At 41.5% G+C, this 21,513-nt stretch overlaps 1 protein-coding gene across 4 annotated transcripts in view; it reads right to left on the bottom strand.

The window, feature by feature from the left end:
- atp11b (ATPase phospholipid transporting 11B (putative)) overlaps positions 1 to 21,513 on the bottom strand; it is a 108,348-nt gene that overhangs the window by 83,474 nt on the left and 3,361 nt on the right. For all 4 annotated transcript variants that reach the window (XR_004562964.1, XM_034179472.1, XM_034179473.1 and 1 more), the window contains exon 2: positions 505 to 621. Coding sequence is in view for 3 of the 4 variants with exons in the window: in XM_034179472.1 (XP_034035363.1) it covers positions 505 to 621 (117 nt within the window). In the remaining variant the exon portion in view is untranslated. The remainder of the gene's footprint in view (positions 1 to 504; positions 622 to 21,513) is intronic.

Raw genomic sequence — 21,513 nt, 5'->3', positions numbered from 1 at the left:
GTTTTAGTTGAATAATTGTAGACTACACACCCAATTGACTTTAGAATCTAGCAACATGAAACATAACTGTAATGTTTTTGCTTTGAGTTCCCCCATTCAATTAGTGTCACCACAGTGGATCCAGTATCAATCTGGTTTTTCCATTTGACAGACGTTTTGCAACAGAGGCTCTTCTATGAGAAGAGAGAGTAGGCTGGGCTTTGAACCCGAGACCTTCGTGCTGCCAACATCTGCACCAACATGTTGCCCAGAATCTAAGAATGATTCTTAAAACCTACACATTTCTCATTGTCTACAGACTTTTTTTTTATTATCATTCAGTAAAAAAACATCACAGATGCTGCCACAGAATGAAATATCGACTGCACGAATAAATAACAACAGAATAAATGTCCAAGGTGTGCGAAAGCAATAAATTGGGTTAAAGTAAAATAAAAATAACGTGTCTCAACAAACATATGTTGGGATACAATGCTAAATATTTGTTTATTCAATATTTTATACCTTGGATGAGATGATTCGGTTATCAGCAAAGCGTTGAGGTGTGTAGTGGCCATGCTGAGGGAAGCGGTTTGCTACATAAACTGTCCGGGTCTCACTCTGATGAGGGGGGTCAAATCCCTGAGAAAAAGAAACGACAACAATGATAAACAAAAGAAGAGAAAAATTTTTTTAGTACAGTGTTATTTCATTTGGGCTTTAAAAGTTAAACATAAATATACCTTAAATAAGAATTATGTAATTAAGCTGGCTTTTCCTTTGGGACTTCAAAGCAGTGTGTTCATTAAATGGACTTAACTGTGATCTTTGATCTCTGTGGACTAGGTAAAATTATCTGCCGCAAACTCACATCCATTCCAAATGAAGGTTAACCATTCCACCAAAAAACCCTCATAAAACCGGTAACAATTTAGATTCAGATTAGGGCTGCAGCTATAGAATATTTCTGAAATTGAGTATTCTAGCAATTTTTTATATCAATTGGGGAAAAAAAGTACTTTTGCGTTTTTAAACAACATCAGTAATCCAGGGCTCTCCCTAAGCAATGGCACAATGTCGCTGTGGCATCACGCAGAATGTCAAATTTAGTGTATCCCTTTCTGTTTTCCTGGGTAATTATTTATTTTTTGACGTCTTTACAAGTTTTGGATCTTTCCCGGTGTCAGGAGTTCAGCACTCCCCTGACACTGGACCATAAGAACAGGCGGCTGGTGTAATCCTCAGTCAGGCTGCATGTGAACGTGAACACAGCTTGTGAAAAACTAGGCTCTGGAGTGCAGCTTTTCCACAAAAGCCAGATTGATAAATCCGCTCTACACCCTGTTGATGGAAAGTCAAATCTAAATAAAGGCAGTTTTTAAATAAACTTGATTAAAGTGCACATAGAGTGGAGCGCAGCCAGCGGACCAAACCGTGTGTTTTTCAAAATAAACAAATACACTGCTTCGCTTTAAATGTGCAGTAGCCTAAGTCTATTTCAGATGATCAGTGTGGCCCCTCTTTCTCTCAAAAAGGCTTTATTTTACTCTGTGTGCCATACTGGAAAGCTGTAGCTTTTGGTGCTACATTGATTAGCTCTTACACAGCTTATGTGCACGCTGTAGTCTTCTTCTGTTTTTTTTTTTTCTGGGGACGTTGCAACTCCACACTCAGGTCTGGTATATGTACTACAAGGTTAAACGAAGCTTCAAGGCACAGAATTTGCCTCGAACATTTTTTGTAATCAAATTATTCAAGTTACTCGACTAATCGTTTCAGACCTAACTCTATCTGAGTTAGGTCTGAAACGATTAGTCATGCCTAAATATTGCACAACTTGGCAATATCACTTAAACGTCAAATGATTTAAAATTGTGTCACCTCTCAAATTCAATAATGCCAGGGTGACAAATACGGTTTACAATAAAGGAACAAAAAAGGAAATGCATACACACACACACACACACACACCTTCAACTGCTTAGTCCAATTAAGGGTCGCGGGGGGCTGAAGCCAAGCCCAGCAGTCATAGAGCGCGAGGTGGGGTACACCCAGGACAGGACGCCAGTCTGTCACAGGGCCACAAACAGACAAACAAACACATTCACACCCACTCGCACACCTATGGACAATTTAAAGATTCCAATCCACTTAACCCACATGTCTTTGGATGTGGGAGGAAACCAGAGCACCCGGAGGAAACCCAAGCAAACACGGGGAGAACATGCAAACTCCACACAGAAAGAACACAGTTGGGAAATGAAACCATGACCTTCTCGCCGTGAGGCAACAGTGCTAACCACTAAGCCAGCGTGCTGCCCAAAGAAAATACAATAGATTAGAAATAAATAAAATGTTGACTACCCCCTCGTAGAAACTCAAAACAAGAAGAGTCAATACAACCATACACCCTTTAACATAACACATCTGAATAATAACTTACAGACTGATTTTTAAAGGCAAGTCAGAGGATAGATACAGGAACTTTTCCTAGTCAATGAGTATCTCAGAGTTCATTTATATTAAACAATGATAAATACAAACAGAACGACAGTGATGGCACTTTTGTTTATAACACGTCAAAAACAGAGTACTAGTTAATGAGGCATACCAGGGAGGGAAACCTCTCAGGCACAGAGGACAACCCTGAAGGAGTCACAAGCTTCTCTCCATGTGATTGCAGAAAAATCAGCATCGTACAACTTTTGTCTGTTGCTTCACCACAGTTTCATGGTCGAGCAGCACAAAGAAGGACCTAGTTAAAAAGAACACGACACTTAAGCTGCAGTTTGCCAGAAGGCAGTCTGGAGAGACTCAAACAGAGTTCATGTGTTTTTATTTAAAAACACACGCACTGCATTCAGAGTTGCCGTCTGTAGAAAGAAAGCGTGCATCCTCTTTTCCTCTGCTTTTCAAACAAATTCCTTATTAATCAATTTTACATTTCCCTATTCCATGCAATGGCTGCTATGGCGGAAAAATGTAATTTCACAGATGCTGCTTTTAAAAATCAGTCAATCATCGAGTGAACATCAGGCTTTCAAACTCTGAAAACTATGTAAAAATAAAACTTGCATTGAAAATTGAAGATGCATTCAAATCAAATAAATTTTACTTATATAGCGCCAAATCACAACAAACAGTCGCCCCAAGGGGCTTTATATTGTAAGGCAAAAGCCATACAATAATTACAGAAAAACCCCAACGGTCAAAACGACCCCCTGTGAGCAAGCACTTGGCGACAGTGGAAAGGAAAACTCCCTTTTAACAGGAAGAAACCTCCAGCAAAACCAGGCTCAGGCAGGGGCAGTCTTCTGCTGGGACTGGTTGTGGCTGAGGGGAGAGAATCAGGAAAAAGACATGCTGTGGAAGAAAGCAGAGATCAATCACTAATGATTAAAAGCAGAGTGGTGCATACAGATTAAAAAGAGGTGAATAAAAAGAAATACTGGGTGCATCATGGGAAACCCCCCCAGCAGTCTAAGTCTATAGCAGCATAACTAAGGGATGGTTCAGGGTCACCTGATCCAGCCCCAACTATAAGCTTTTTCAAAAAAGGAAAGTTTTAAGCTTAATCTTAAAAGTAGAGAGGGTGTCTGTCTCCCTAATGCGAATTGGGAGCTGGTTCCACAGGAGAGGAGCCTGAAAGCTGAAGGCTCTGCCTCCCATTCTACTCTTACAAACCCTAGGAACTACAAGTAAGCCTGCAGTCAGAGCGAAGCTCTCTATTGGGGTGATATGGTACTATGAGGTCCCTAAGATAAGATGGGACCTGATTACAACCCCTGGCAATAATTATGGAATCACCGGCCTCAGAGGATGTTCATTCAGTTGTTTAATTTTGTAGAAAAAAAGCAGATCACAGACATGACAAAACTAAAGTCATTTCAAATGGCAACTTCCTGGCTTTAAGAAACACTATAAGAAATCAGGAAAAAAAAAATTGTGGCAGTCAGTAACGGTTACTTTTTTAGACCAAGCAGAGGGGAAAAAATATGGACTCACTCAATTCTGAGGAATAAATTATGGAATCACCCTGTAAATTTTCATTCCCAAAACTAACACCTGCATCAAATCAGATCTGCTCGTTAGTCTGCATCTAAAAAGGAGTGATCACACCTTGGAGAGCTGTTGCACTGACATGAATCAACATGAGAGATGTCAATTGAAACAAAGGAGAGGATTATCAAACTCTTAAAAGAGGGTAAATCATCACGCAATGTTGCAAAAGATGTTGGTTGTTCACAGTCAGCTGTGTCTAAACTCTGGACCAAATACAAACATCGGAAGGTTGTTAAAGGCAAACACACTGGTAGACCAAGGAAGACATCAAAGCATCAAGACAGAAAACCTAAAGCAATATGTCTCAAAAATCGAAAATGCACACCAAAACAAACGAGGAACGAATGGGAGGAAACTGGAGTCAACGTCTGTGACCGAACTGTAAGAAACCGCCTAAAGGAAATAGGATTTACCTACAGAAAAGCTAAACGAAAGCCATCATTAACACCTAAACAGAAAAAAACAAGGTTACAATGGGCTAAGGAAAAGCAATCGTGGACTGTGGCTGACTGGATGAAAGTCATATTCAGTGATGAATCCCGAATCTGCATTGGGCAAGGTGATGATGCTGGAACTTTTGTTTGGTGCTGCTCCAATGAGATTTCTAAAGATGACTGCCTGAAGAGAACATGTAAATTTCCACAGTCATTGATGATATGGGGCTGCATGTCAGGTAAAGGCACTGGGGAGATGGCTGTCATTACATCATCAATAAATGCAAAAGTTTACGTTGATATTTTGGGCACTTTTCTTATCCCATCATTTGAAAGGATGTTTGGGGATGATGAAATCATTTTTCAAGATGATAATGCATCTTGCCATAGAGCAAAAACTGTGAAAACATTCCTTGCAAAAAGACACATAGGGTCAATGTCAAGGCCTGCAAATAGTCCGGATCTTAATCCAATTGAAAATCTTTGGTGGAAGTTGAAGAAAATGGTCCATGGCAAGGCTCCAACCTGCAAAGCTGATCTGGCAACAGCAATCAGAGAAAGCTGGAGCCAGAGTGATGAAGAGTATTGTTTGTCACTCATTAAGTCCATGCCTCAGAGACTGCAAGCTGTTATAAAAGCCAGAGGTGGTGTAACAAAATACTAGTGATGTGTTGGAGCTTTCTTTTGTTTTCATGATTCCATCATTTTTTCCTCAGAATTGAGTGATTCCATATTTTTGGCAGCAGCTGTTTCAGCTCTCCATTGACACACACACACACACACACACACACACACACACACACACACACACACACACACACACACACACACACACACACACACACACACACACACACACACACACACACACAGAAATCTAGGGGAAAAAATCATCATAATCCCAGTTCCAAAAAAGCCATGTCCTCATGAGGACAATGATTACAGACCTGTTGCACTCACCTCAAATGTTTTTAAAGCATTAGAACGGCTTATCATAGATGCACTTCAAACTGACATGGGGCCCATTTTTAGACCGATACCAGTTTGCTTATAAAAGGAAACGCAGCAGAAGTGATGCTTTAACTATGCTTTAAGTCTGATGCATCTCAAACTACAGCACCTTGAAAAGCCTGGTACATATGCTAGGATGCTGTTCATTGATTTTAGCTGTATTCAGCCACACATTCTTCTTAGGAAGTTGGCACAAATGAAAGTTAACCCTTTCTTAATCAGGTGGTATCATCCATTCCTGGCAAACAGACCACAGCAAGTAAAAATAAATGGAACACTTTCATATACAGTGGTAAACTGTACAGGAGGCCCCCAGGCGTGCATCAGCTCACCATTCCTGTTTACCCTGTACATTAACGACTGTGTTAGCTCTAGGCCTGATCAGCATAGGAAAATATTGCATTTCTCACTGTGTAATGATCCCCTTTAAGCTGGCAGACACAGCTTCCTTCTGTCTGTACCAGAATTCAGCAACATATTTAGTTCCTGTGCAGACTCTTTATTTGGGGTCTGCAAAAATATTATGCTAATCTTTAACAAAGCAACGACGATTGACTCCATTCTTCGCTATGGTATCACCGGCTGGGCTGGGAACCTTCTAGTCAAATTGAAAGCACAGATCTATTCCCTCATTAAAACTGTGTTACGATCATGGGCCACACTCCTCCCAGTTTTCAATAACTGACCAAGCAACAATTGCACCTTTAAGCAAAAAACATCTTAACGGACAGCTCACATGTTGTGCACTCAGAGCATACCATGCTAAACTCGGGGAGGAGGTATCGCGTTCCTCTGTGCAAATGTGACAGGTAGAAACATTCATTTGTTCCATTGTCAATTAAGCTCATCAATGAACAAACTTAAAATTGCACTTTTTTCCTTGCCTTTTCTGTCATAGGCTAAATTTTGCACATCATTCTGGTTGAATAGTTAAGTTGTTAAATGGCTGTTTTAATCATTTTTAGCTGGTTGGTTGTAGTGATTTTATGTTCATTTTCACTGTTTTAAAGGATATTTTATTGTTAGTTGTATCTACACTCAACAAAAATATAAACGCAACACTTTTGGTTTTGCTCCCATTTTGTATGAGATGAACTCAAAGATCTAAAACTTTTTCCACATACACAATATCACCATTTCCCTCAAATATTGTTCACAAACCAGTCTAAATTTGTGATAGTGAGCACATCTCCTTTGCTGAGATAATCCATCCCACCTCACAGGTGTGCCATATGAAGATGCTGATTAGACACCATGATTAGTGCACAGGTGTGCCTTAGACTGCCCACAATAAAAGGCCACTCTGAAAGGTGCAGTTTTATCACACAGCACAATGCCACAGATGTCGCAAGATTTGAGGGAGCGTGTCACCCATTGAGCATGTTTGGGATGCTCTGGACCGGCGTATACGACAGCGTGTACCAGTTCCTGCCAATATCCAGCAACTTTGCACAGCCATTGAAGAGGAGTGGACCAACACTCCACAGGCCACAATTGACAACCTGATCAACTCTATGCGAAGGAGATGTGTTGCACTGCATGAGGCAAATGGTGGTCACACCAGATACTGACTGGTATCCCCCCCCCAATAAAACAAAACTGCACCTTTCAGAGTGGCCTTTTATTGTGGACAGTCTAAGGCACACCTGTGCACTAATCATGGTGTCTAATCAGCATCTTGATATGGCACACCTGTGAGGTGGGATGGATTATCTCAGCAAAGGAGAAGTGCTCACTATCACAGATTTAGACTGGTTTGTGAACAATATTTGAGGGAAATGGTGATATTGTGTATGTGGAAAAAGTTTTAGATCTTTGAGTTCATCTCATACAAAATGGGAGCAAAACCAAAAGTGTTGCATTTATATTTTTGTTGAGTGTATTTTTGTGCTTTTTATTGTTTTAAATGTTGGTCTTGTTTTATTGTTTGTGCAGAACCTCTCCTCATGCACCAAGCCAAATTTCTCCTCAGGGAGACAAGAAATAAAGAACTTTATTCAAATTGTTATCTGGTCAATAGTAATCAAACTTTGAACTGAAATTCACAAACCGAGTAAAGACTTAAGTCTGATTCATAAGATATAATTTCCTAATTATAATTGAATGATACGTCAGCATCTGTGATTTTATTTTTTGGGGGGCAGCCGAAAACAAAATTTGGTTCACCTACATATTCCGACCACACACCTAACAACCCGGGGTCTGCATAATCCAGTCAGAAATGATTTACCATCTCTCTGGTTATGTGGTGTCAACTAAGGACAGATAGATTATATTAGGAAACAGAGTGGGCCGCGGCCTCAACTTTATCTAAACGCTGGCTCTCTTAGTGAAGCTTAAGGCTAGTGGCCGCTGATCACCTTCTTGTTGCTTAATGCTGACAAATTATAATGTATTTGCTGTCTTTTTCACACCTGATTCTGTTTTTTCTCTCCGTTTAAGGTGCAGCTCCAACCAGAAATGGGTGTGGTGTCTGTTTTCTGTTTCTATACCCTCCTATCCTGCACACTGGCAACATTTCCTACATTTTCATTTTGTGAATTGTTCTGTAAACTGTGTCAATAACATGGCCCAAGAAGAGGGTCACCCCTTTGAGTCTGGTCTGCTTGAGGTTTCTTCCTCAAATCATCAGAGGGAGTTTTTCCTTACCACTGCCACCTGTGTGCTTGCTCTGGGGGTTGGTAAGGTTAGACCTTACTTGTGTGAAGCGCCTTGAGGCAACTTTGTTTGAATTAGCGCTATAGAAATGAAAATAAACTGAAATTGAATCATATTCTAAACACATTACCCGCATTTACTGAATTGTTTTATCCTACATTAACGACAGATTGTTGAAAACAGCAAACTAGAATCACACCAGTCTCACCACTGTGGCAAATTTCACAGCCTGCTGTGACCGCAGACATGGATAGCTGCACAGAAACAGAAACCTGTCAATGCTTTTTCCAACTGTGTTAAACAGAAAGATGAAGTATGATTTATGGCAGAAATTACAAAATCTCAAGCAGTGATTTCTTTTTAAATTTTATTTTGTTTTTGTCTAAAAAAAGAAGTTTATTTTTCCTTTATTCAATCCCGCAACACAACTCAGACTTTCACTGCTATAAAGTGAATAATTTGTTGGTACTTGAACATTCAAGGGGGAGAAAAACAAAACAAAAAAAACAAACAAAAAAAAAACAAGACACAAATCTACAGGAGAAAGCAGCATTTAAAGAGATTCTAGTTAATCCTGTTAAGCAAGTGAAATGGTAAAAGTGTAAATACACACAGCAGAAAACTGATAACATCCAGGGTCAGCCAGAGGTTATAGAACTGATGTTAGCTAACATTATCGTATCACTGTTAAATATGTAATTACATTCCATGTTTTGGTCTACAGTCTCCATCAGCATTTGTATAGAAAGTGCAAATAAACGGTCTACTATGACATGTTCATCATGTTAGGTTTGGGAGCATGCGCTGGTGGTAGACCAACAGTCCATTCCTACCTTTATAAGGTGGCCATCTACCTGCAACAGCCAGGTGACATAGCTGACATTCCCTCACTAGACAACACAGACAACTAAACCAACTGAACTACAAAAACACAAATCAATAACACTTACAAGACTGTTAAACTAACATGAACCACAACAACATTTAAAACCCCGTAACACCGAACTCCCATGGTGGATTGCAGCATAATGTCCATTGTTCACTGTTGTTGGCTAATATTGCTAATTTCTCCAAAAATATTAGTTCTATCAACTTCCTGTTTTTGCAGCGTTAGTCCTTTGACCAAAATACATAAACATACCTTTGGCAATCGTCAGCTCTCTCCAGTTTCTCCATGATCAAAGCCATACACACACATGCACGCACACAGGGGCCACTTGACTATTATAATATAGATTTAATATTTCTGGAAAGCCTGTGTAAATAAAATGGATTCTGATTGCCATGGAAATAAAGATGGCTCAAATAATCGCACAGACTAAAAAGGTATGAACCAATTCACATTGTTAAAAATAAAAATAATAATAATAATAATAAATTGTTTCTGGTAACCTGACTGACCCTATTTCATATGCCTGACCCTAAGTATTTGCCATTAAAACAAAACAGCAAAAACAAAAAAGTTTACAGTAATGCAGCCAAATATCCCCATGACCCTTAACTACAGTAAGCGGTTGAAGAGTGAGTGAGTGACCTACAAATATATTTTGCTCTGCAGATGTTTGTTCATGAAACACTCTCCATTCACGTGATCCATATTTAAGAAAAAGAAGTAGAAAATTTTGTGATTCAAGGATATCATGTGATTTCCAAGACAGCAGTGACCTGAATGTATAACTGCCATTACAAGAAAGAAAAATAACTACTAATTAACTACTGGTGAGTATAATAACGTTTGCTACAAATGATATTAATTAATACACACTGGATGTATCCCAAACTATTTAAATAAAAATCAAATGAAGTAGCAGCCTTTCAGTGTGGACGGCGTTCTCACAACACATTGGACTAAAAAGAAAAACAGAGAGAAAAAACCAACACCACCACCCTACCCACACCACCCTACCTGCCTGCCCTACTTTTATCTTACAGGAAACAAACAATTATAGGCCTTATGGTAATTTTTAAAACAGTCAAATGAAATCTCAACAGCTATGACAGATGAGCAGAAAGCGCCTGACTGCAGTCATGAAAAAGGGGTGGTTGTTTTACTCAAGATGATAACAATTATGGAGACACGACAGGCATGCCAAACACATGACTTCATTGTCAATAGCATGTGGACAAGATGCACTCAGATTAAGAAAATGGTCTTACTTTGTATATTGGACTGCCACTGGAGTAAAAAGTACATTTTTTTTTACCGTGCTCTGCTGAAATCACTTTCCCCCACCCAATCACAAAGATCTCACTCTGCTATTAATTCATAGGCTGACATGTAATTACTCTTTACATACAGCCTCTGAGTACCGTAGTGCCTCAGAGGACACACTGGCGTACAGCATGGCTGGGCGGCAGACTAATGCATTCTAACCAAGACAAGGCAGACACATTAGAGATGAAGAGGCATTTAATCAAATGGGATGAGCTAATCCGAGACTGAAGGGTGGAAGAAGAACAGATCAAACAAAAAGTGGTAAAGACAGACCGACTGAAGCACAAAAACAGAGCAAATGACTGTCAAGAGAGGACAGTGCTGCTGTGGTTAATGTGTTGGGTGTCAACAGCAACGTCAACATGACACAGATGGATAACTAGAACACTGGCCTTTAGGTGCATACTGCTCCCAAGACACAAAACAGCCCACTGTTATACCTTTAAAAATGTTTTTCTGAAAGCTCTGTTCCCCACCTCTTTATTCAGGCCTGCTCTGAAAATGTGTTGTTTTTGATTACTGATCAGACTTGACACTTGTGGCAGGTTTTTCAAACATCAGGCCAATTACTGATGCCCCTGTGAATTAACGAATGAACAACTGACAAATATGACGTATTTGTCAACTCAATTCCAATTATCTCGAACATGCTGGTCCAGAATTATTTTCTTCATGTACTTAGTGTGCTACTATTCAAATACATAAATGGGTTAACCCTATGAGGTCCTTTGTTATCATGTTTCTATTCATAGATGAGCAATGAACGTCACAGACTTCATTCGACCAGTGAAACTACAAATTCTCAGATGTAAAATGGATCTCTCCTCTAGACAATCCTTAAGTCATATCTAACTCTATAGGCTAGAGAATGACACATGGGTATGTCTTCTCTCTGTGCTTACAAGAGGGTGCACTCTGGCCACAGTGTCTGTTTGTGGGAGATGCTCACTGAACTACGATAATAAATGCACATGAACTGTGAAATAATCGCCCTGTCAGTCTGAAAACAGATTTTTATATAATCTTATGCAAATAAAATCATCTGGGATAAACAGAGGGATTTTTTTTCCAAGAACTGTGCAGCGACACCACCCCCACCCCTTTTGTTTTGAAGGCAGCAATGGATTTGATTTTTAACATCAGTTTTCATCAATAATGAATTTTATTCGTCCAATAAGGAATTATCTGACAATAGTACCAGAGAGAGCAAGTAATATTACTTTACAAATGTACTGTTTTAGAATGTCAGATCTCTGCAGTGTTTTGTGTTGCGGTACATTGTGCTGCGTGTGGTGCTGCTGCACTGCATGATACATGTTTTATTTTTCAAATTTATTGTACAATATTTTAAAGTCTTTCATATATTACTCTACTTTTGTGTCCTAAATACTTTGGTAACCCCACATGGAACACCAAACAATTCATCTATGGGGTGTGTGTGTGTGTGTATATATATTTATATATATGTGTGTGTAAAAGTTAATTCACTAAAGATTTGAAGAATTTCTATAAATATTTCATATCACCTTCTGAGCCATTTTCTATGCTTTATAGTGCTCTAGACCAGGGGTGCCCAACACGTTGATTGCGAAGCTGGTGCGAGTAGATCGCGTGACATAAAATATGATATAAGTAAAGCATCTATCCTCCCTGTGGGAAGAGATTTCAGATTGGCTGCTGTGCACATTAATCAAGTGGCAACTGCTCCAATTGGTTGACGTGCACAGCAGCCAATCTGAGATCTCCCCTTTTCCAGGGGTCATTGTCAAGTCATCATGCATGTGTGGTTGAATGCACTGGCTACTGCAATACTCCTGCGAGTGCTGGTTAGCCTTCCAATATATAGTGACAAAAGACGGGATATAAAAACAATGAGCAGAGCAGCTGGACCAAGTAAGAATCCAAAAACGTACCACTTCCACGTGGAAAGGGAGGAGGACTTTTTTTCACCGTCGTACCCAAAATGCTTTTGTCTGATCTGCCAATCTATCGCTGCTACTTCAAAGAAGGGAAATGTGGAAAGATACTTTCGAACTGTTCACAAAAACTACGACACAGACTTCCCTCCAAAAAGCGGGCTGAGAAAGAGAAAGGTGAGGGAACTAAAATCACAGTTAATCGGACAGCTGTCATTTTTCACACAGCTTGATTCAAAAGCAAAGGCAGCCACCGAAGCATCATTTTGGGTGTGTCACTCCATCATTAAGCATAAGAAGTCCTTTCAAGATGGAGAGATGATAAAAGATGCTTTCGTTGAGGCAGTTGTCTCGTTTTGGAATTTTAAAAACAAACCAGAAATACTATCTTCAATCAAAGCTCTTCAGTTATCAAGAAGTACAGTTACACAGTGATGTGCAGTTTTGGATGAGGATTTGACACGGCAGCTTTGGAAGGATATTGTGGACTGCAAGTGTTTCTCACTGCAATTAGCCGAGTTTACAGACAGAAAAAGGTTATCTAAATAAGGGATATAGTTGCAGTGATTCTTAGGATTACGAAGCGATATATGGACCTCCGCTCTTTGCAGATGTATCCGGAATAAAGAAGTTGACCTCAAGTAGAGAGATTAGCATTTAGCAAAACTTTGCTGCCCTAAACTCACCATTGAGCATTCAGTAATAGAAACACACGTTCAGTTCTGATCTTTCACAATAAAAGACATGCACTACTGCTATATAGTAGCATTAGTAATACTACTGCTAACAACAACAATCTTCATTTTTACTGCTAAACCCTATAGTAACGCTCTTGAAGTCATTCCAAAAAGTGCTGAGAGGGTGCGGGTTTTTGTTGCAACCACCCACTCCACCAGGTGATTTCACTGATTAACCGATTTCATCTGCTCCACTGTTCTCCTAGGGGATTACAATGCCCACGTGGGCGGCGACAGTGAGACCTGGAGGGGGGTGATCGGGAAGCACGGCCTCCCCGATCTGAACCCGAGTGGTGTTCAGTTGTTGGACTTCTGTCCTAGTCACAGTTTGTCCATCACGAACACCATGTTCGAGCACAAGGGTGTCCATAAGTGCACGTGGCACCAGGACACCCTGAGCCGGAGGTCGATGATCGACTTTGTAGTCGTATCATCTGACCTTCGGCCACGTGGCTCGGACACTCGAGTGAAGAGAGGGGCAGATCTGTCGACTGATCACCACCTGGTGGTGAGTTGGATCCGCTGGGAGTGGAGGAAGCCGGTCAGACCTGACAGGCCCAAACGTATTGTGAGGGTCTGCTGGGAACGACTGGCAGAACCCTCTGTCAGCGAGGTCTTCAACTCCCACCTCCTGGAGAGCTTCTCCCAGACCCGGGGGAGGTTGGAGACATGGAGTTCGAGTGGATCATGTTCTCCACCTTCATTGTTGATGCGGCCGCTCGTAGCTGTGGTCACAAGGTCTCTGGTGCCTGTCGCAGCAGCAATCCACGAGCCCGGTGGTGAACGCCGGAAATAAGTGATGCCGTCAAGCTGAAGAAGGAGTCCTACTTATCTTTGTTGGTAGGTGGGACCCCGGAGGCAGCTGACAGGTACCAGCAGGCCAAGAGTGCCGCAGCCCGTGCGGTCGCAGAGGCAAAAACTCGGGTCTGGGAGGAGTTCGGGGAGGCCTATCGGTCAGCCTCGAAGAGATTCTGGCAAACCGTCCGGCACCTCAGGAGGCGGAAGCAGCTCTCCACCAGCAGTTTTTACGGTGCGGGTGGGGAGCTGTTGACCCTGACTGGGGATGTTGTCGAGCGGTGGAAGGAATACTTCGAGGATCTCCTCAATCTCATCGTCACGTCTTCCGAAGAGGAAGCAGAGACTGGGGACTCAGAGGCGGACTCATCCATTACCCAGGCCAAAGTCACCGAGGTGGTTAGAAAGCTCCTCGGTAGCAAGGCTCCTGGGGTGGATGAAATCTGTCCTGAGTACCTTAAGTCTCTGGATGTTGTGGGACTGTCTTGGCTGACACGCCTCTGCAACATCGCGTGGCGATCGGGGACAGTGCCTCTGGATTGGCAGACCGGGGTGGTGGTCCCTCTGTTTAAGAAGGGGGACCGGAGGGTGTGTTCCAACTATAGGGGGATCACACTCCTCAGCCTCCCCAGTAAAGTCTATTCCAGAGTACTGGAGAGGAGACTTCGACCGATGGTCGAACCTCGGATTCAGGAGGAGCAGTGTGGTTTTCGTCCTGGTCGCGGCACACTGGACCAGCTCTACACGCTCCATCGGGTGCTTGAGGGTTCATGGGAGTTCGCCCAACCAGTCCACGTGTTTTGTGGATCTGGAGAAGGCGTTCGACCGTGTCCCTCGGGGCACCCTGTGGGGGGTGCTCCGGGAGTACGGGGTCCGGGGTCCTTTGCTAAGGGCTATCCGGTCCCTGTACGACCGCAGCAGGAGCTTGGTTCGCACTGCCGGTAGTAAGTCAAACCTGTTTCCAGTGCACGTTGGCCTCCGCCAGGGCTGCCCTTTGTCACCGGTTCTGTTCATTATTTTTATGGACAGAATTTCTAGGCGCAGCCAGGGTGTAGAGGGGGTCTGGTTTGGGAACCACAGAATCTCGTCTCTGCTGTTTGCGGACAATGTGGTTCTGTTGGCTTCGTCAAATCAGGACCTTCAGCGTGCACTGGGGCGGTTTGCAGCCGAGTGTGAAGTGTCCGGGATGAAAATCAGCACCTCCAAATCCGAGGCCATGGTTCTCGACCGGAAAAAGGTGCTTTGCCCTCTTCAGGTCGGTGGAGTGTCCTTGCCTCAAGTGGAGGAGTTTAAGTATCTTGGGGTCTTGTTCACTAGTGAGGGACAGATGGAGCATGAGATCGATAGACGGATCGGTGCAGCATCTGCAGTGATGCGGTCGCTGTATCGGACTGTCGTGGTGAAGAGAGAGCTGAGTAGGGGGGCAAAGCTCACGATTTACCGATCGATCCACGTTCCGATCCTCACCTATGGTCATGAGATTTGGCTCATGACCGAAAGAACGAGATCGCGAGTACAAGCGGCCGAGATGAGTTTCCTCCACAGGGTGGCTGGGCGCTCCCTTAGAGATAGGGTGAGGAGCTCGGTCACTCGGGAGGAGCTCGGAGTCAATCCGCTGCTCCTCCACATCGAAAGGAGTCAGTTGAGGTGGCTCGGGCATCTTTTCCGGATGCCCCCTGGACGTCTCGCTGGAGAGGTGTTCCGGGCACGTCCCATTGGGAGGAGGCCCCGGGGAAGACCCAGGACACGTTGGAGGGACTACATCTCTCCGCTAGTTTGGGAACGCCTTGGGGTTCCCCCGGAGGAGCTGGGGGAGGTGTGTGTGGATCAGAAGGTCTGGGCGGCTTTGCTTGAGCTGCTGCCCCCGCAAGCCGACTCCGGATAAAGCGGAAGAAAATGGATGGATGGATCTGCTCCAAGTGATGTTAATAAGTGAAATCACCTGGTGTAGTGTGTGTTTGCAAAGAAAACCTGCACCCTCTTGGTCCTTTCTGGAACGAACTGAAGACATCTGCCCTATAGTTTCTGTAGGTTTCAGTCATTATTGGATACTCTTCAGACTGACAGCACTATCTATATATTAAGAGACAATTGTATTTATGTGTGTATGTGTGTGTCCGTCCCTCTCTTGTCCAAACAGCACCGCAGTAGGTAGGTAGTGACTTTATTTGCCATTTGTACTTGTACACAAGGTTTGCGTACATTGGAATTCTTGTGCAGCAGTTATTGCACACCTGTATTTCAACACAGTGGCTATTGCACATGTGGATCAAACAGATATTGCACCAATTTAAAAAGGAATAAAACTGAGATGAGTTAAAGTTGAGTGATAAATATTGCCCAGTGGATTTTGGTTGTGAACAGTCCATTATTCTGAGTTCAGGGATGCTATCAGTCTGACTGTGACTGCAGGGGGGAAAAAAAAAAAAAAAAAAAAACTTTTATGGAGTCGAGTCCTGTGTTTAATGATGCTGTCTGATCTACTTTCAGTAGCACCAGCAGTTAAAGGGAGAGACACTTTTGTGCTGCAGCATCATTGGTAAGTGTGCTAAACGGTTGGTTGTCATACTTTTCTCTTCTCTTCTTTTTCCTAAAATGTTTTACTGCTTCACTTTTGCAAGTAACAATAGCGTAGTAGTAGTAGCAGCAGCAGCAGCAGCTGGTGATTCTTATTGAGACAGGATTAGACAGGCCCTAACAGTTCTCTGGAATCCCGGGTAGGTGGGAGGTGATAGCTTTGTTGGTGAAGATGAAGTTTTCATTATTAAGTCTGCGACTAAAACCTGCCTTGGGGCGGGTAATTGGCTGATAAAATTATATTTAGTGATAACAGCAATACCAATCGATAAGTAAAAACAAATCGTGATAACATTTTTTTTTGCCATATCACCCATCCCTATCATACAGTATGATACAATTTTGAATCAGAATTGAATTTAATGCCAAGTCTGCATATACAAGGTCTGGTGTTATTGTTGCATAAACCATAAGAAAAAGAAAAGAAAAACACTTCTGTAAGAAGTAAAAGGGTCAAATAGGCAAAACTTTATTCACTGTTAAATCAATCAATCAATCAATCAACTTTTTTCTTGTATAGCGCCAAATCACAACAAACAGTTGCCCCAAGGCGCTCCACATTGCAAGGCAAGGCCATACAATAATTATGAAACACAGTCTACGTCTAAAGCAACATAACCAAGGGATGGTCCAGGGTCACCCGATCCAGCCCTAACTATAAGCCTTAGCGAAAAGGAAAGTTTTAAGCCTAATCTTAAAAGTAGAGAGGGTATCTGTCTCCCTGATCTGAATGGGACCGAGAACACTAATTATTAGTGATTCATTATTAATTCTAAACACTAATTATTTCAATTATGTCCCCACTTATTTTATTGTGTGTGTAGAACTTATTGTGTAAATGTACAAATTCAGTAGAAAACAAAGGCACAAATTAAGTGTTCCATGACAAAAGTGGACACTATGGCCCTAATGTACATGAGAAGAAAAAATAAAATAAAAGATACAGCAGCTATAAGCATAATAATTGGCAAAGCTTCTGGGGAAAACCTGGTCTTGTTAGGAGAGACGGCATCCATCCCACTTTGGATGGAGCAGCTCTCATTTCTAGAAATCTGGCCAATTTTCTTAAATCCTCCAAACCGTGACTATCCAGGGTTGGGACCAGGAAGCAAAGTTGTAGTCTTACACACCTCTCTGCAGCTTCTCTCCCCCTGCCATCCCCTCATTACCCCATCCCCGTAGAGACGGTGCCTGCTCCCAGACCACCAATAACCAGCAAAAATCTATTTAAGCATAAAAATTCAAAAAGAAAACATAATATAGCACCTTCAACTGCACCACAGACTAAAACAGTTAAATGTGGTCTATTAAACATTAGGTCTCTCTCTTCTAAGTCCCTGTTAGTAAATGATATAATAATTGATCAACATATTGATTTATTCTGCCTTACAGAAACCTGGTTACAGCAGGATGAATATGTTAGTTTAAATGAGTCAACACCCCCGAGTCACACCAACTGCCAGAACACTCGTAGCACGGGCCGAGGCGGAGGATTAGCGGCAATCTTCCATTCCAGCTTATTAATTAATCAAAAACCCAGACAGAGCTTTAATTAATTTGAAAGCTTGACTCTTAGTCTTGTCCATCCAAATTGGAAGTCCCAAAAACCAGTTTTATTTGTTGTTATCTATCGTCCAACTGGTCGTTACTGTGAGTTTCTCTGTGAATTTTCAGAACTTTTGTCTGACTTAGTGCTTAGCTCAGATAAGATAATTATAGTGGGCGATTTTAACATCCACACAGATGCTGAGAATGACAGCCTCAACACTGCATTTAATCTATTATTAGACTCAATTGGCTTTGCTCAAAATGTAAATGAGTCCACCCACCAGTTTAATCATATCTTAGATCTTGTTCTGACTTATGGTATGGAAATTGAAGACTTAACAGTATTCCCTGAAAACTCCCCTCTGTCTGATCATTTCTTAATAACATTTACATTTACTCTGATGGACTACCCCGCAGTGGGGAATAAGTTTCATTACACTAGAAGTCTTTCAGAAAGCGCTGTAACTAGGTTTAAGGATATGTTTCCTTCTTTATGTTCCCTAATGCCATAAAATAAGATACAACCTCAGGTTTCTTTTCAGCACTGTAGCCAGGCTGACAAAGAGTCAGAGCTCTATTGAGCCGAGTATTCCTTTAACTTTAACTAGTAATGACTTCATGACTTTCTTTGCTTGTAAAATTTTAACTATTAGAGAAAAAATTACTCATAACCATCCCAAAGACGTATCGTTATCTTTGGCTGCTTTCAGTGATGCCGGTATTTGGTTAGACTCTTTCTCTCAGATTGTTCTGTCTGAGTTATTTTCATTAGTTACTTCCTCCAAACCATCAACATGTCTATTAGACCCGATTCCTACCAGGCTGCTCAAGGAAGCCCTACCATTATTTAATGCTTCGATCTTAAATATGATCAATCTATCTTTATTAGTTGGCTATGTACCACAGGCTTTTAAGGTGGCAGTAATTAAACCATTACTTAAAAAGCCATCACTTGACCCAGCTATCTTAGCTAATTATAGGTCAATCTCCAACCTTCCTTTTCTCTCAAAAATTATTGAAAGGGTAGTTGTAAAACAGCTAACTGATCATCTGCAGAGGAATGGTCTATTTGAAGAGTTTCAGTCAGGTTTTAGAATTCTAGTACAGAAACAGCATTAGTGAAGGTTACAAATGATCTTCTTATGGCCTCAGACAGTGCACTCATCTCTGTGCTTGTTCTGTTAGACCTCAGTGCTGCTTTTGATACTGTTGACCATAAAATTTTATTACAGAGATTAGAGCATGCCATAGGTATTAAAGGCACTGCACTGTGGTGGTTTGAATCATATTTATCTAATAGATTACAATTTGTTCATGTAAATGGGGAATCTTCTTCACAGACTAAGGTTAATTATGGAGTTCCACAAGGTTCTGTGCTAGGACCAATTTTATTCACTTTATACATGCTTCCCTTAGGCAGTATTATTAGACGGCATTGCTTAAATTTTCATTGTTACGCAGATGATACCCAGCTTTATCTATCCATGACGCCAGAGGACACACACCAATTAGCTAAATTGCAGGATTGTCTTACAGACATAAGGACATGGATGACCTCTAATTTCCTGCTTTTAAACTCAGATAAAACTGAAGTTATTGTACTTGGCCCCACAAATCTTAGAAACATGGTGTCTAACCAGATCCTTACTCTGGATGGCATTACCCTGACCTCTAGTAATACTGTGAGAAATCTTGGAGTAATTTTTGATCAGGATATGTCATTCAAAGCACATATTAAACAAATATGTAAGACTGCTTTTTTGCATTTACGCAATATCTCTAAAATTAGAAAGGTCTTGTCTCAGAGTGATGCTGAAAAACTAATTCATACATTTATTTCCTCTAGGCTGGACTATTGTAATTCATTATTATCAGGTTGTCCTAAAAGTTCCCTGAAAAGCCTTCAGTTAATTCAAAATGCTGCAGCTAGAGTATTCACGGGGACTAGAAGGAGAGAGCATATCTCACCCATATTGGCCTCTCTTCATTGGCTTCGTTAATTCTAGAATAGAATTTAAAATTCTTCTTCTTACTTATAAGGTTTTGAATAATCAGGTCCCTTCTTATCTTAGGGACCTCATAGTACCATATCACCCCAATAGAGCGCTTCCCTCTCAGACTGCAGGCTTACTTGTAGTTCCTAGGGTTTGTAAGAGTAGAATGGGAGGCAGAGCCTTCAGCTTTCAGGCTCCTCTCCTGTGGAACCAGCTCCCAATTCGGATCAGGGAGACAGACACCCTCTCTACTTTTAAGATTAGACTTAAAACTTTCCTTTCCTCTCCCTCAGCCCCAACCAGTCCCAGCAGAAGACTGCCCCTCCCTGAGCCTGGTTCTGCTGGAGGTTTCTTCCTGTTAAAAGGGAGTTTTTCCTTCCCACTGTCGCCAAGTGCTTGCTCACAGGGGGTCGTTTTGACCATTGGGGTTTTTACGTAATTATTGTATGGCCTTGCCTTACAATATAAAGCACCTTGGGGCAACTGTTTGTTGTGATTTGGCGCTATATAAATAAAATTGATTGATTGATTGATTGATACTCTACAACTGTAGTGCATATGCATACTCTACAAAGTTCAAGGACTTTTTTTTAAAGTTTGGTTTTAAAAGTAAAAGGAGAATTGGATCAACTTTAGGCTGAATGTGCACCAACGTGACAAACCCACTCAACAACTTGATTAGATATAGCCATGTATTCTACACTGATGAATTGTGTTGCAGAAAACAACTGAGTCAGCTGCAAAAGTATTCACCTCGACAGAGTCAATAAAAATGATGGCTTCTAAAAACTTGACTAAAGTGCTGCAGAGGTGGTAAGCCTGACAGTGGATGCTGAGGCTAACCCAACACTCAATAAAATCAGCAGAAAGGACAGCTCTTCATGCAGTGAAAAAAAGAGACGGCAACAATCACACAACCATCCTCCTTAGTCATTTTGTGGAGGTACGAAGTTTGCAGCATTAACTACAATGACATCAGCACTGCTGATAAGCAAAGTGAGAGAAAAGGAACTCTGTTTCCTGTGGTAACTTCTAGCTGAACTCAAAAGGTTCAAAACCTTTTCAGAAGGACACTTGCTCTAAGAAGCATTTTAATTACACCTTTAATTGACCAGTCAGCTCAGTTATGTAGGATGGGTCAAAAAGGCATACAGTAGCTATGTCAAAGTCAGCAAACTTTTTAATAGGCTCACAACTTCAGAGTTTTTAGGAAGTAGAACTTATTTTAAAAAATGCTCAGCAACAGTTAAAGCCTGGAACATGTGGTCTTCGGTAAACAGAGTGCTCAGTGTCTTGCACCAGGATATTCAGAAGAATTATTAAACCCTATAACTGTGGGGATAAATAGCTAGATTAATGTGTAACAAATGTTACATCAAATCATTCATTTTGTTCTAAGATCTTATCCCCCCTCCCACCCACCCACACCCACACGCCATCAGAGCAGCAAAGACTAATCAATCAATAACTGAGTATTCTATAAACTGACAACTAGATAAATCAATTGAGTCTCTTTTTACCGGAGGCCATCAAATATAGCCATCGGGTGTTGTGAAGGCTTTGGGTTTGTGCGGCCGTCTGTGCTCA

This window comes from Thalassophryne amazonica, chromosome 10 (assembly GCF_902500255.1).
Source record: "Thalassophryne amazonica chromosome 10, fThaAma1.1, whole genome shotgun sequence".
Taxonomy (NCBI): Eukaryota; Metazoa; Chordata; class Actinopteri; order Batrachoidiformes; family Batrachoididae; genus Thalassophryne; species Thalassophryne amazonica.
Note: the sequence above shows the minus strand (reverse complement) of the source record. Positions and strands in the feature narration are given on the sequence as shown.